The 14,865-nt window shown below is 39.7% G+C and overlaps 1 protein-coding gene across 2 annotated transcripts; it reads left to right on the top strand.

Annotated features, from left to right (window-relative positions):
- The first annotated feature begins 1,308 nt into the window (after positions 1–1,308).
- Positions 1,309–13,200, top strand: LOC128742477 (uncharacterized). 2 transcript variants are annotated; one of them, XM_053838851.1, is made up of 5 exons: positions 1,309–1,667; positions 8,834–9,422; positions 9,496–10,165; positions 10,407–10,661; positions 10,744–13,200. In XM_053838851.1, the coding sequence occupies exons 2-4, from the start codon at positions 9,279–9,281 to the stop codon at positions 10,655–10,657; spliced, it is 1,065 nt and encodes a 354-aa protein (XP_053694826.1). In that variant the 5' UTR covers positions 1,309–1,667; positions 8,834–9,278; the 3' UTR covers positions 10,658–10,661; positions 10,744–13,200. The 2 variants fall into 2 exon arrangements, with proteins under 2 accessions (XP_053694826.1, XP_053694825.1); XM_053838850.1 differs by having other exon boundaries at positions 10,407–13,200.
- Positions 13,201–14,865: the final 1,665 nt, after the last annotated feature.

Below are 14,865 nucleotides of genomic sequence, written 5' to 3'. Positions count from 1 at the left end.
ATCATTCCAATTTTGACATTGTCGCCACTCTGTATATAGTCACTCTACGATCGGTATATAAATACCGAGATAAATACTCACAGTAAGAGATACGCGGAAACTAAAGCCAACGATTTGGCATCAGTGTACAAAAACTGCCAGCACATGCTTAGAAGCAAAATGCTTTAGCAGTGTGACTTGATTGTTTTCAACATGCTCCGCTTCTGTTCTGTTTACATCAATTTTGCACAATAGAGCGATATATCTTTCAACTTAATCAATGTAAAATGCATTGCAAAGCTTTATACACAGTGTGTCCGAGTATAATATTTAAGGTGCGTGACAATAACTTAGAGCGAATTCATAAATCAACGAAATTTATGAACGATACGCGCATTTTGACAGATCGACCCGTAAACCGTAATGCTAGACAGTTTTAACCTGCGCTTCAAACTGAATGCTGTCAGTTTAACCGAGATGCAATCTCGGTTAATTTATGAACGGTTTGACAGCACTTCGATTAAAACTGAGTGCTAATCGACCTGAGCCAGGTTAATTTATTAATTCGCTATTAACACCTCCACGACATCGCTAACAACAATGGCGTCGCATTGATTTTCTATGGAGTGATTTCCCGCCCAGTATTTTTGACGTTTCAGATTCAGTCACAGAAAAATGGCGACGTGCCGGGGGGTCGGCCTGTAAGCAGATTTCATTAGAAATACTCACAGTAAGAGATACGCGGAAACTAACGCGAACGCCAACGATTTGGCATCAGTGTACAAAAACTGTCAGCACATGTTTAGAAGCAAAATGCTGTAGCAGTGTGACTTGATTGTTTTCAACATGATCCGCTTCTGTTTTGTTTACATCAATTTTGCATAATAGAGCGATATATCTTTCAACTTAATCAATGTAAAATGCATTGCAAAGCTTTATACACGGTGTGTCCGAGTATAATATTCAAGGTGCGTGACAATAGCTTAAGCAGATTTCATAACTATTTCAATACTTGTTAATGAACCATTTAACCAAACAGTATGCGTATTCGATTGGCTCCCTTTTGACAATTCTCGCTGCTCGATTGGCTCCCAAGATGGCTGCTTCCGCGTATCTCTATACTCTGAGTATTTCTAGTCGCCACCAGGTGAAAAACATTCGTCAAATTCTTTCGTTAAGGAAGCTGTCTTTCGGCTTTAGGTTCACCCTGTTTTCGTTATGTTGTTTCCCTGCTCGCTGTTTTTGCTTTTTTCTCATCTTTCGTGTGTCACCATATTCATGCATCTATCATTCATGTTTGCAACAGTCAGAGTTCGCAATTTGCACAAAACGAGAAAAGTTCGATTTCACACAGGAAAAAAAGTTATTTTCAATCTTCTTGCAAGTTTAATTATTTGAAAATTTACAGTGATTATCTCAAACTACATTTCTGGCCCCATGTGATTCCCAAAAGTGTGAAGTTAAAACAGTGATTCAGTGTTTTCGCTGCCGCAGTTCTCGAGATAAAAGTGAATCAGATCCAAAATTTTCATCTTCAACATTCCGGACGTATTCGAGAGTGTTATGTGTGTTGTAAGGCAGTAAGTTGTTTTTCATGCTTGGAAAATTGGCAGTTCGACTGCAGCAAAGTTCCGGCCAGAACACGCAGAATGATCCGGCTGCAGGAGGATAGGCTCCGGAAACAGCAGGTTAGTATCACGTTTAGCTCTACGGGAGACGGGAGAGTGTTATCTTAAAAGTCTCTAGCTCACCTCACACGCCCCTCAGTGATACTTTATGTAAACAAAGCATAAAGAAACCTGATAGATTGCCTAAATAATGATTATAGTTACGCGATCGGCTCTAAAGTATTGTTTGCTGAAATGACTAAGCGTAGCGACTGCTCCTAGCACTATGAATTACAAGAAAAAAATGATACGAATGGCCTCTCACTATTCGTTATATTTTTTACTTGTAAATCATGCGTAGATACATACATACGGTGTCTATATTTTAGGCCCGTCGCCAGTTTTATCTAGGCAGCACATCTAGAATATGCGACACAAGCCATTTTCGCCACCGCACGGTTTATGAATATCGCTTATAATAATGAACACAGGGAGCAATGAGCAACGACCCAGGAATAATTGTTTAGATTAAGGTCAATTATTTGTGTAATCTTCGCCGAGCTAATTGCCCAACTCTCAAAACAGCACTGCTGTCGCTGACATTTTATTTTTAGGAATATGTACTTTCATGCTTTCCGCTTGTAATACCTGTTTACATTTTAATAGGCAATTAAAAAACAATAAAAACGCTAAACTGAAGCTCAGGCCTTTCTGGCTGACACCTGATTTTTGAGTCGGCAGGGATTTTCAATTTTTTTTAAACTAACTATGTATGTTCTGCTATAAACTCAAGCATGGTCAAGTTGAATTTGCTGGAGACGATACGGCGTCTATGGAAATTTAATTACAATCTGCAGTGCAGCAGCGGATAATTTGATTTTGCTTCGACACGACATGTTTTACCTGTTTCGTTTTTTGCCTATTGGCGAGAACACACCTGTTACTGGTATCCTGTTAACTTTCTATACTTAGAAGTACAGGAGAATATTTAGAGGTGTCCTTTTCCTTTAGAATTTTGTCCACTGATTATTAGCTACATATATGAATTCAGTTTCATACCAGTAGAGGTTTGGTGATTAACTCACATTCAGCTATCGAATAAGTCTATGCAAACCAAACCGTTCATATAGCTTTATATTGGGCGGAATACGCACTTACGGTACTGCTCCCTCAAGCATAATAAAAGTATTTTTATGTGGCTAACGTATACCTGTAAGGTTCAATTGCGCATAAACAATCTCATCAACTCGTCGCAAACACCAGGCAAAACCCGCATTTACACGCATGGTTATATTTACTGCGTCCATGAAACATAGGAAGATCGTAATATATTTCTGTTGGATATTGTAGTAATAATTTTATTTCTAACAGTGAATATATGACTCTCTCACATAACTAAATATTATGTCTATTGAGTTTGTCTATTACGATGGACATGTAATGTAAGAATGATCCCTAGAATAGTAGTTAGTGAGAACTCAAGTGTATTATAAGTGTATCTTTATTGACGTTTTTGTTTTTACCCTGGGTTAGTTCCAACCCGACCACTGAATAAAAAAAACATTTTCGGGAGAATAAACATGCGTATTCGGGTTGTCAGTGTATTGCTAATAGCGGGGTTGAAACTATAAAAATAAAGCCAGAGCGAAACCTTCGTCTAAAAGTTCAACCCATCAGAGCGAAACTAAGTTCAATTTGAGTAAAAAACAAACGTTTTGGCAGTTGTTCGACTGGAACTAGGGCAAACCAAGGTTGGACCTAAACAAAAACGTAAATTATCCGTTATCTCATGAATTTTCAGAGATATTGCACGTTGCTGGTGAATAAGAGTACTTTTTTGGGCTCAAATATTTCTAAAATGGCAAACTGTAGCAGAGAATGTCTTCCGCAAGAGAATAATATTGGCCCGTTATTTGCGCATGATATGGCCGCGCTTTAACCTTGGACTTAGCAAACAAACGATAATCTGTAATATTAGTATCAAGTTTGCAGAACTACTTAAATATTTCAACGATAATCTACTAGATATCACTAAATTTTTCAAAAAAGCAATATAGGATTTTCTGTTCTCCACTGTAGAATAACTGTAGAAGCCCATCCTTATTTCAGAACTCTGAAATTGAAAAAGCAAAAATCTTTAAATACTTAGGTTTAAATTTAGATTTCAAACTGTCATGGAACAACGAAGTTAGTCATGTTGAGCGTCTGTAGTTTATGCGGAGTTTTTACGGCATATAAATTGCGTTATGCCTGTCAAAGCTCAACCGCGCACCCACCACCAATTTTCCAACACAAACAACCACAAATGAACCAATAGGAAGACGAATCTTGGACCATCAGTAGTTATCAACATTTCAGGGCTCGACCCATGAACAAATTTTATCTTTCATTCCCCCGGTATTTACGCAGTAACCCAAGATAGGTCTACAAAGTAAATTGAGTGCAAGACAACCTGGGCATTCGCGGTAGTCGGCAGAAGCTTTAAAACATAGAGTCACACCCGCCTCCCAAGCCTCGAGACCTAAGAGCTAGCGCGGGGGTTCTGTAGACGCAAGGTTACCGAGTCTGCCTTGAAAAGCGAGTGGTCGTGGGTTCGAATCTTAGTAGAATCAGGCCATTCGATGTTAAGTGGCTTTAGCATGGGTTTATTCTCAGGCCCCTCCACATCCTTCCTACTGAATTCCGCATTTACTGACAACGAAAGCCTATTGCCAGGGCAAGAGATGCGACTGAAGCCTCTTGTGCAAGGGCAAATTGTAACTTGTTCCGCTACCTGGATTCTAGGATCGAGATTGGTAGTGCAAAAAATAGTAAGGAACACATACACATATACACACACCCCCACTTTCTGCTGAACTCTGCTTTACCGACCATGAAGCCTGTAACCGGGGCTGGTTATAAGAATGCTATTTGCTCGAGGTGCGAATGAAGCCTCTTGTCCAAGCACAAATTATAACTGGTCTCCGCACTTTCTGACTCTAGAGCTAAATTGGTTGAAAAGTAGGACGAAGCGTAGAAAAAAGGCCGTTAAGAACACCGAAACTTTAAGCACGGATAATAGAGCAGTTCACTCACTCTATAGTGATAAGTGCAAAAATAACGAAGTGCGGAACAACACCTGGATGATATCATAATAGATCAAAATGCTGGTCGTAGTGATAATATCCCTTCGATAAAAAGGGCTAGTGCGCAATATTTATAACGGGAGTCCGTCGCCAAACCCCAAAGACCCAAATATTAGTACCGTGAAGCACCAGTCGCCGCGCACTTGGTACGTTGGCTGGTACATAAATGCATGTATAAAAATATTTCTTTCACATATTATTATGCAATAGACATTTTCGGCTAGTGTTTTTATAACGCTTTCAGGCAAAAATATTAAAAACGTCGTTTTGTTGCCACTAACCAACAAAACACGACTTCGAGTTCATCATGTACATGTACCAATCCCCGCGCATATAATTTTGCTCCGTTTCCATTGCAGTGCACCAATGGTTCAATCGCCGCGGATTTTTCATACTCATTTATTTCAATAAACATTTATATTATATTCAACGGCTAATATGTTGTTATAAATTTTACTATCATAAACATGTTTTTCAATAGGTCTTTTCTAGTGTTTGTCTTTTAAAGCAAAATAATATAAAATATATGATAAATATTTCTATATACATCCAAATGCAAAACAATCCCTCCCTTGAGAAAAACTGTTGTTCATATTCTATTAGAACATTCTCCATAACCTTTTCCTGGTTCTATAAGGAGATGCTATCTTCTAAAGACCCATACGCGGCGATAGGATAAGGTAATATTTTTGCTGTACGAATGGTCGCACACTCGAAAATACCAGGAAAAATGCAACAACGATCAAAATGTGCAGCATTTCATATGAAGAAATGTTTAGTTCACTTCTTGTTTCCGTTTTTGTGGAATATTTTTGCTACGCGTCCCAAGAAACTCTTAAATTCAAGAATGCAATTTTTTAGTTTGTCAGCTAACAAATTTGCAAACATGGCGTCTTGTAGTATCACCCGCTTGTATTTATTTTTTCTTTACTTCTTCAAGCGTCGCCTGGTTGTCTATTTTGCTTTAACATAAACAAAAAAAGTGTAACAACAGAACAGTATGCATATAATTATATGTTTTTATCTTAATTTTATGTAATTAATGAAAATATTGCCGGTGCGCGGCCACTGGCACTAACGGGCAACATCGTAAAAACGATGCTATTGAACAAATGATTACTTTATCATGAAAGTACACTCAAAAGAAGCTCGAGTACTGATTTTCATGGGAAAATATTTATCTGGAGGACCACTAGGTATGAAATAGTCCAATTTCTCTTTTTAGTTATTCATGCCTAACGCTCTACCCAAATATTTTTTCAGTTTAAATATATCACAAAATTGAAAAAAAAAGCATGTAAATTACTCATAGGAAAAATTTGAGATCGAACATTTTGTTCTAGATGTCCTTTTTCTTCAAACGTAAAAAAGGGAATATTCGCACTATAATTTTTTTCGGAATTTTTCGGAATTCTTATTTTTGAAAAATGATAACTTTTGAACGCATACTCAGAATGCTGTGATAAATATTAGTATCAACATGTCAGGAAATCTGTTCTGAACTATAGTTACCATATATATAGTTCGGCGGATACAAAAATCGGGAGCCAAATAAACGTAAAAAGCGGAGCCAAACGTTTTTCAAAATTCGGATTGTGGGACTAATGTTAATAAACACACTTTATTTTCAGAGAACTGGTCATTTTCAACACCCACTAGCGATTATTTTCCGTAAAAACCTGCACATTTCTCCATAATTTAAAAAATCAGAGTTGCCAATTCGCCTGGTTTTCTATCCGCCGAACTATATATATAGTAACTATATTCTGAACATATTTCTCATGTCAATTCAAGAAAAATTTCGTATGTGGCACTGGAGGTCCAAAAGCGAAGGCCGTCTACAGACGGTCTTACCCGTTAGAGGGTTAAATGTAATATAGTATAAGAATTGACTTTATTTTCCCATCTGCTCCCTTAGTACCTCTGTCATTGCCCGTTATAGTGCAGAATGTTTCTTCGGTATGCAAACCGGGTCTGGTATCCGGCGTACATCCCCTTACTAACCCTGCGCCCCGGCCAACCCAGTCAATGCGACATTTTTCCGAGATACTTGTGACAACTGTGATAAATAGGGATGAGCCACAGAGACATTCATCTATTAATTATCAGGGATCCCCGTACTGGCCTTATTCTTAAACGGAATAAAAGCACTTTCTGAACAACGCAACAATCACATTTGATTTGGTAATTTTTTACCCCAAGTCCCACTTGAAATCAGAAAAGTATTTTGACATATATCCACATTCAAACCGCAGACGTGACCGCTGTTCATTTTCTGATTAGTTAAACGTTTCATAGGAAGTGTAGTTGAAAGATGTGCTGTTGATAAAATGGGATTGAATTGGTAAAATCCCTTCAACGTGGTGAAACGATTGATAATAAAACAATCTTTAATTTCTGTAAGGTAGCAGGAAAGCAATAGTGTGTGTTCTTGATTTTGTTAAATTGTTTCCAAATGCACATAGAAATAACTCTGAAATATATTGAGCAGTGGACGTATACAATGTTACTACTTTGATAAATGTTACATACAACGCATGTAGCATGTAAGAGACTTTTATGTAGTCCTGCGTCACCTACATATGCGGTCGTGTCTTGTACACAATCCCTCTGATTTTTATATAAATTTTTTTATGCGTGCTTGTGTGTATTGGGGTTTACCCTTCCTCCAATGCTTACTCTACTTTATCCACCTTGCTCCACATGACAGTGCTGTCCCCAATTATAGCCAATCCCTGGCGCAACCAGGTCTGCTACCAGTGCCTTTAACTATAAGGGTCTCTTTTTCGCACTGCCAATAGGCTTCCTCGAAATAATATAGAATTCAGCATGTACAAGGATAATGAGGGGCCTGAGAATAAATCCATGCTAAAGCCAGTGACCCTCTTAGACTGCTTAAAACCGGTTCTCAACCCTATCTCTTTTTGTTGTTTCCTAGAAAAATTGCTGTGACAAAATTTCCTGTAATTTTGAGACCATTCAATCAAGAGGTATACGATAGTTTTGAAAAATGCCCTAATGTCAATTTAAGGATGATAATGAAAACAAAATTATTTCCTTCGTTACTGTTCTCAAACCAAACAATAGATAGCGTTAGCGTTACTGATACTCATCTACTCACCATCATCTGTTGATCATCTGCCTACATTTGTGGTTTCGTTTAGTTTTAGTTCATATTGAAAGAGTCTAAACTAGGACAATTATCAATGTTTTATGTTCAGCATCTAGACTACTTCAAGAAAATAGACTGCACAGGAAATACTGGATAAAGTGCATAATATATCGTAAGAATAAAGCGCATAACATTAACAATAAGCTAAATTGCTCATCCAATTGACCATCATGTCTGCAAACTGATTTCGGAAAAGAACAAAATGTCCACCTAATTGTTTTTTGTCGTCGGAAACAAAGAAACAACGGTACCATGATTGGGATTCGCATGGCGTGATTTTCATCGATTATTTGGAAGAAGGCAAAATTGTAAAAATAAGTTAACTTCACAGTTGTATTACTGTGAAGTTTCGACCCAATATGAGGCGGCGTGCTGAGGAGTACGCCCCCAATTGTTCTAAAAAGTTACTTGTAATTCATTGATTCATATTTGTGATATCTTCGTAACGTGACTTGAACAAAATAACATTCACATGAAATGTGGAAGTTAACGTGCTTGCGTAGTCTCAGGAATACTAACATGAGCTGTCTGTGTTTGAGTACCAGAACTTTCATACTAACGGATGTAAAAACTTTTTTAAGTAATAATTTTATTGATTCATGCTTACATAGAACACACGAAATATTAAATGAATTAGAGTGCGACTCAATCGATCTATTGTGCCAAAATTTTTGCACCACTCCTTTTTTGCATGCGTTTTAAAAAAAGTGAGTAGCGTCTTAGTTGAATAGTGAACTCTATATTTCAAAATATATAAAAATGCAAACAGCAGACACCATCCAACTAGCATATCCTTGCTGCTTAGTGGTGACACAATCTCGGTTACTACAATTCAACGTTGTGACTTAAACGTCTTGTGACTTATTAAAATAGATTGTATTGTTCACATAGCAAAGGCAAATATTTATCAGCTTGTTAATGTATTTTCCGCTTATCTATACTCTTTCCAGTTATTAGTCACTTTCGATCGCGCTCGGTATGGAAACGATATAGAGGTGCTCTAGTACGATCGAAACGAAAAGTTGAAAAAAAAATCGCAGGCGGCAACCAACATTCCTCACCTGAACCGTTTCGAAGTGGTCAATCAAAACAGACCGGACGGCTACAGCAATTCCGGTTGACCAACGTGTGAATCGTAGATACTCTCCTCCTGTAAGGAACAGATCGAATAGTAAGCAGGATTTGACCATATTTTAAAGATTGCGTTAGGATTACGGTAGTGTAGGACCAACACCGTACAGGAGAGCGGTTATTTTTGTACAAATCAAGCGGCGTATCTTCTTAAATCCGCCTCCCTATATAATAGAAATATAAAATCTAAGTCCGCAAAGTATTCGCCAAATTCGAAATTAGATATAGGTTGAGCTGCCGGTGCAGCTGCAAAAACTAATAGCCATGAGAACAAAACACTTTTTGCTGGTTCTTTGTATAGTGATAGCGACCAGCTTACTGTTGATATTACTTGGCCCAGCAGGTCAGCAAAATGACTCGATTAAAAGTATCGTTTCGCAGACGCATGAGCAACTACGGAATCTGAAGGTAAGCATAAAATATTTTCCAGTCTACGAGCCAACGTGCGTTGGCATGCACATAATACGCTCTTACGTTACAGAACAATCTTCGAGAAGCCAGCGACCATCACCCGGAAATTGATCCCAAATATCTGGCCCAGCTTGGGTTTACCCAATCGATCTACAATGGCACACGGGCCAATTTTTCCGTTGTAACGTATGCCCTCGCCGGTGAGGTGGCATCCACTATTCTCTATGCACAAAACATCGCTGCGAAATTACCGATGGAACAACTGCTTATCTACGATCTCGGCCTGTCAGAGGTGGATTTGCACTCGTTACAATCGTTTTGCAATAGCTCTCGATGTTCTGTGATAGCCTACGACGTTAGCTCGCTGCCTTCGTATGTTGGCGATGAGAACATGCATGCTTTTCGGCCGGTCATCATTCACGATGCCCTAACGCGGGCTCACACAATTCTGTTCACTGAGAATAACATTCGTTTGAGGATCTCGGACAGAGAACTTGCAGCTCTACGATCAAAGACTGAAAACGGCAGCGGCATCATGGGGTGGACCACGCAACAGGCCGTGACCAGTCGGACCCATCCGAAAATGTTTGACTATTTCGACACGGACGCAGATAATTTTCTGTTTCTGCCGATGGTTTCACTGGATCTCGTGTTCTTCGTCAGTACTCCAACCATTAACGATAAGGTTATGCTGCCGTGGGTACGGTGCATGCTGACGCCCGAATGTTTACATCCTATAGGTGAGTGCTTATCAGAAATGAGTAAGAATCGGTGCGAGGTGAATCCGCAATCCCGTGCGATAACGTCAAATGTAAATCAAATACGACCGGTCACCACCCTACCAATATTTAAACTTATCGTCATGGATTGTTTGACGAGGATTTCGCAACAAATTGTTTGCTTTCATTTTTCGTTCGGGCTAAAAAGTGACTGCGGGCTCATGCTTTTCAGTTTTGTTTAATCAGTCGTTTTACTTTGCAGGTGCACAGTCAGGCGGTTGCAAGTATAACAAAAAACCTCAGTATCGCTACTCGGGATGTCACGCTTACGATACTTCCGCTTTTAACATCATCCTTGGACTGACGTTCGGTTTCGACGAGAGCAAATATTCAACTCACGAAGACCCAGGGAGTCTATACACGCTGGAAAGTCAGGAGCAGGCTACCAAGATTCTCGAGAACCGACGGAAAAACATCACCGACACATCAGATCATCCCTACACGGACGAATAATGAGGTGAACTATCACGTTCTAACCACCTATCGCTATCTCTTCTAGGCTCGTATGCATATACTCACACGTTTACCCTCCAAATTAGCCTCTATTTGTAATAGAACTACACAAAGGTCAGCACGCAGGGGATACTGGAGTCGTTTATCTTAGAGTATACTTAATGTACTTTTTACAATGGAAGAAGGCCCCTTTGCCACCATTTATTTATTTGCAACGTTTTGGATATTTATGGCTCTAGACAGGTGCATAGGGAACGACGCAAACGCAAACAATGCAATGCTCGAAAAGGTGATAACCGAGCTCGTGCGAAAGAAAAAGATTAAACTCATACCTTGAACAAATACGGCCCGGCAATGCACTGCAAACACAGACAAATCACACAGCCGCACATACATGGATAACAAAATTTACCTATAGATGGAACAAGCTCTAAAACAGCCGCCGAGGACGAGCCGCACAAGTATCGTCTAAATACGTCGTAATCTTTGAATAGCGCTATATCTTGAAGCAAACAATTTGTTTTATTTTTCTCCTGAATATTGTTGTAACATGACTAATTTTGTAACAGAACCCGGTGACTCATTGTGCTGTTCTTGTAATTATAATATATTCTTCGTGCGGACATTCAGTCAGTTTCTGAAATTTAAATTTACAGCAAAATAATCCTGAAATGGCCGACATTTGTCTCAAAGAATTGCATCCTAATGTTTGTTGAACTAATGGTTTCGATGCTTTTGCAGTCTTATCAAATAAGTTTATCATTTGGAAGCCTATTTAAACACATTATTGGATGCATTCTTATTCAAAGTCACCGTTGTGTTGCATTCTCTTTTATTAAAGTCACTGCACATAAAGTAAACACTGCTGGACGGTTCTCATTCATATTCCTATATTCCTGTTTTATTGCTGATTGCAATTTAGCTCAGTTTAATTTGAACGAGATTTAACCAAACTGAGCCGCCCAAAGTGTTCATAAATTAAAATACGATTTCCACACTTCGGGGTCTCACCAAAGTGAATCTCTGTTAGTGTTTGACAGATTAATTGTCTATTAAGACGCGTTATTCGGTCGTAATTGCTGTACGTGAGTACAGTACTCATCTTGGATGAATCTCAACGGGAATCTGAAATAGTGAAATATCCTAAACCAAAGTGAAACACTTTATACAATAGGAAATAACAAAATGCAATCGAAAACTCAAACTTTATATGTTGTGTTACGTTGTCCTCTTGAAATCAAAAATTAGAACAAACTTTTGACCATGCAAAATCATATAGTAAAAATGTAATCAAACGGAATGTTGCTTACTTAATTGCCTATCAAAAAACGTTCCATGTGCAACCAAAGAGATAAGCGCAAGTAAGTCGGGCCTAGTACCCCCTTTACCTCACAAGACCACTCGGAAATCATCTAACACTTGGAACCATCTGATCGACAACAGCGCACATCCCAACGGGTACATTGTGTGTCCCGGAGTCATCTGCTTCTATCTAGTTCTCTGCTGCATATTGCTTTCGCTTCAGCACCTTCAGACACCTGGTAGCTTTCGTGGTATTGTAATGCCTGCGCAACATTCCTTCTTTTAATTTACCAGCAAGAATTGAGCTTCGGAACGGGGAGGATTAGCGACTTACGGAATGCATGCTTTGCACGAACTTGCAGGTTGCATAACCCAAGCTGGCAGAAGACCGCCGCAACCCGTCTTTTTACTTTATGACTCACATACTTACCGCATGTCACTAACATACAAAGGTAGACAATTCATCAATCACTACAAAAGTATATCCATCCATCAATACCGCAGTTCCTCTCTCCTGCGAAGAGCTATCACGCTCTCTACCGGACACCATTTACTTCGTTTTTGCAGGGTTTGTGATAAGCTCTATCCTCGCAGCTTCCTGCACAAGGTGCATATGCGCCTTTTCCACAACTCTACGGATTGATATCGATGTTGTCCGTCAACCCTAGTGGAATTTAAGACGGCTTCGCCGTACACCTAAACTTTAACAGCACTTTTCAATGCAATGTTGAATAGCAAATTCGATAGTCCGTCACCTTATTTCGATCCGTCTATGACGCAAATGAGTCCCACATCTCACCCGCAGTTCTGACGCTTGGCTTTGAACCATAAAGTGTAGCACGTATTTGCTCAATCAGTTATGTTAGAAAACCATGTTAACAAATATAATCCGCCACAACTGATTTCGCTTAACTGAATCGTACGCCGCCTTAAAGTTTATAAACAAATAGGGATCCTGCAAGTTGAATTCTCGGAATTTATCGAAGATCTGTCGCAAGGTAAACCTTTGATCCGCATGGAGCGCCCCACTCGAAAATCGCACTGGTATTTGTCAACAAAGATTTTCTACAACGGCCACCTGTGAAACAAGACAAGAAAATTTTGTAGTTATACGCGCAGCCTGCTGTAGTTATACGCGTAGCCCTTTTTCGCCCGAAGTAGGACTGTGCATTTAGTAACATGTGAGCGGAGTCGTAGTCGCTTTTAGAGCCCGTACAGAGTAAAAGCGACTGCAACGCAAATCTGTTCGGGCTCTTAGTACAACCAGATGGATTGTACAATAATGCCGTTTTATCCAGACCTTCAGAAATTCACCGTCGGTCACTGGAGCTGGCACTCTGCGTCTATGAGACGAATCGTAGAAGAACCGCACGTCTGCGGTATCCGAAAAATGCCAACTATCAACCAGAATGCGGTTGATTTGAGAGCGGGCCTTTCCACTAGGGTGCTTCCAAGCATGCCTCCGAATATTTCATCGTGCAAAATAGGCACTACAGATAGCCATTTCTCTGGTTGCGGCGAAGTTAAATAACTCCAAGCCCTTGTCGTTTGGGCTAACGTAGAGACTTTCTCTACTAGTACCAAGACGGAAGAACTCGTCGCACCCTACTTGTTCATTTGTATCCCTGATGACAATCTTTGTGTCATGTCTTGGCCACTCTCCGTATGTCATTTCAAGAAACTCATAAAACTTCTCTTTCACGTCATCGAGTTTATCATTCATCGTTGCGTTCAAATTGACCAGACGATAATTGAAGAATTTGCCTTTAATCCTCTACACACATAGACGGCCATTGATGGACCTCCACCTAGTGACACGCTTCATTTGTTTTCCATGGAAGATGGATCCGACGCCATGCTCTGTTTTAATGCCACCAGTGAGTAGATGAACGTCGTGCCCTCAGTAGCCGTGCCGCAGTAAGTTCATTACACGGAATTCGCGCTCTCCCGCGTCTGACCATCGAACTTTCTGAATGGTTGCAACCTCGACATCTTCTGCAGCAACTGGCTCAAATAGAGTCGTGACACTCCAAGTATGTACCGAGATTCCAGTAATCGGCGTCTCTCTTCGTTCGCCTGGGACTATACCGATTATCTCGTTACGTTTCGTTTTCTAAATTATTCTGGGTCTATGATGCCTAATTTGCTTCGGATCAGTCGCTGTTGTTCGCCGTGCCTAACTTAGGGTCTTCACCAAGATTGCTCGTTTTCCAGCTGTCACCACGAAGAATCAGGATAGGAGTTATTATAGCTAAATAAGTGACTCTGTCGTTACACAATCTTTGCCAACCAAATTCGTCGTTATCCATTACCTTTTTTTAGAAAACTGATCAGACCGATAGTCCTCTGCGGCTGAAAAGCTTCTGGCGTTTTTTAACAGGACGTTCTCTGCACAGTCCACGGTAGACTTCAAAGCCGGCGGCATGCAACCATGGACCAAGTTAAATAGAAACGACTTGTATGTACAGCAAAGAACATCCAATAAGGGGGGAAGATTCGAAAACCTGATTGGCAGTGACTACTTTGAGACGATGACGTAAAAGAAAATCAGACTAAAGGCTGAAACCAATAGAATTGAACCTGCCAACACGTCGAAGGCAAAATACACTTAAGGAAGAAAACAAATTTTTAGCCTCCCACATCCGTGAACCGTGCCGTACAAGTTTTCCTCTATACCAGACATAAGTTTCGAACTGAACAGAAAAAGTTCAGAAACCCAAAACACCTACTATCATCAAGATTTAAACACCATAATCGTATTTCGTTAATTGTCTTAATTAACAGTTATTAATAGAACTAACGGTACTTTGAAAAAGCGTCAAAAATTAAGGAAAAGTTATAAACAAAACGCCAGCACATCCATGTGCCGCTTCTGTTTGCTTGTGTTTGTTTGTGCGTTTGCCTGA

Source organism: Sabethes cyaneus, chromosome 3, assembly GCF_943734655.1.
Source record: "Sabethes cyaneus chromosome 3, idSabCyanKW18_F2, whole genome shotgun sequence".
Classification (NCBI taxonomy): domain Eukaryota; kingdom Metazoa; phylum Arthropoda; class Insecta; order Diptera; family Culicidae; genus Sabethes; species Sabethes cyaneus.
Note: the sequence above shows the minus strand (reverse complement) of the source record. Positions and strands in the feature narration are given on the sequence as shown.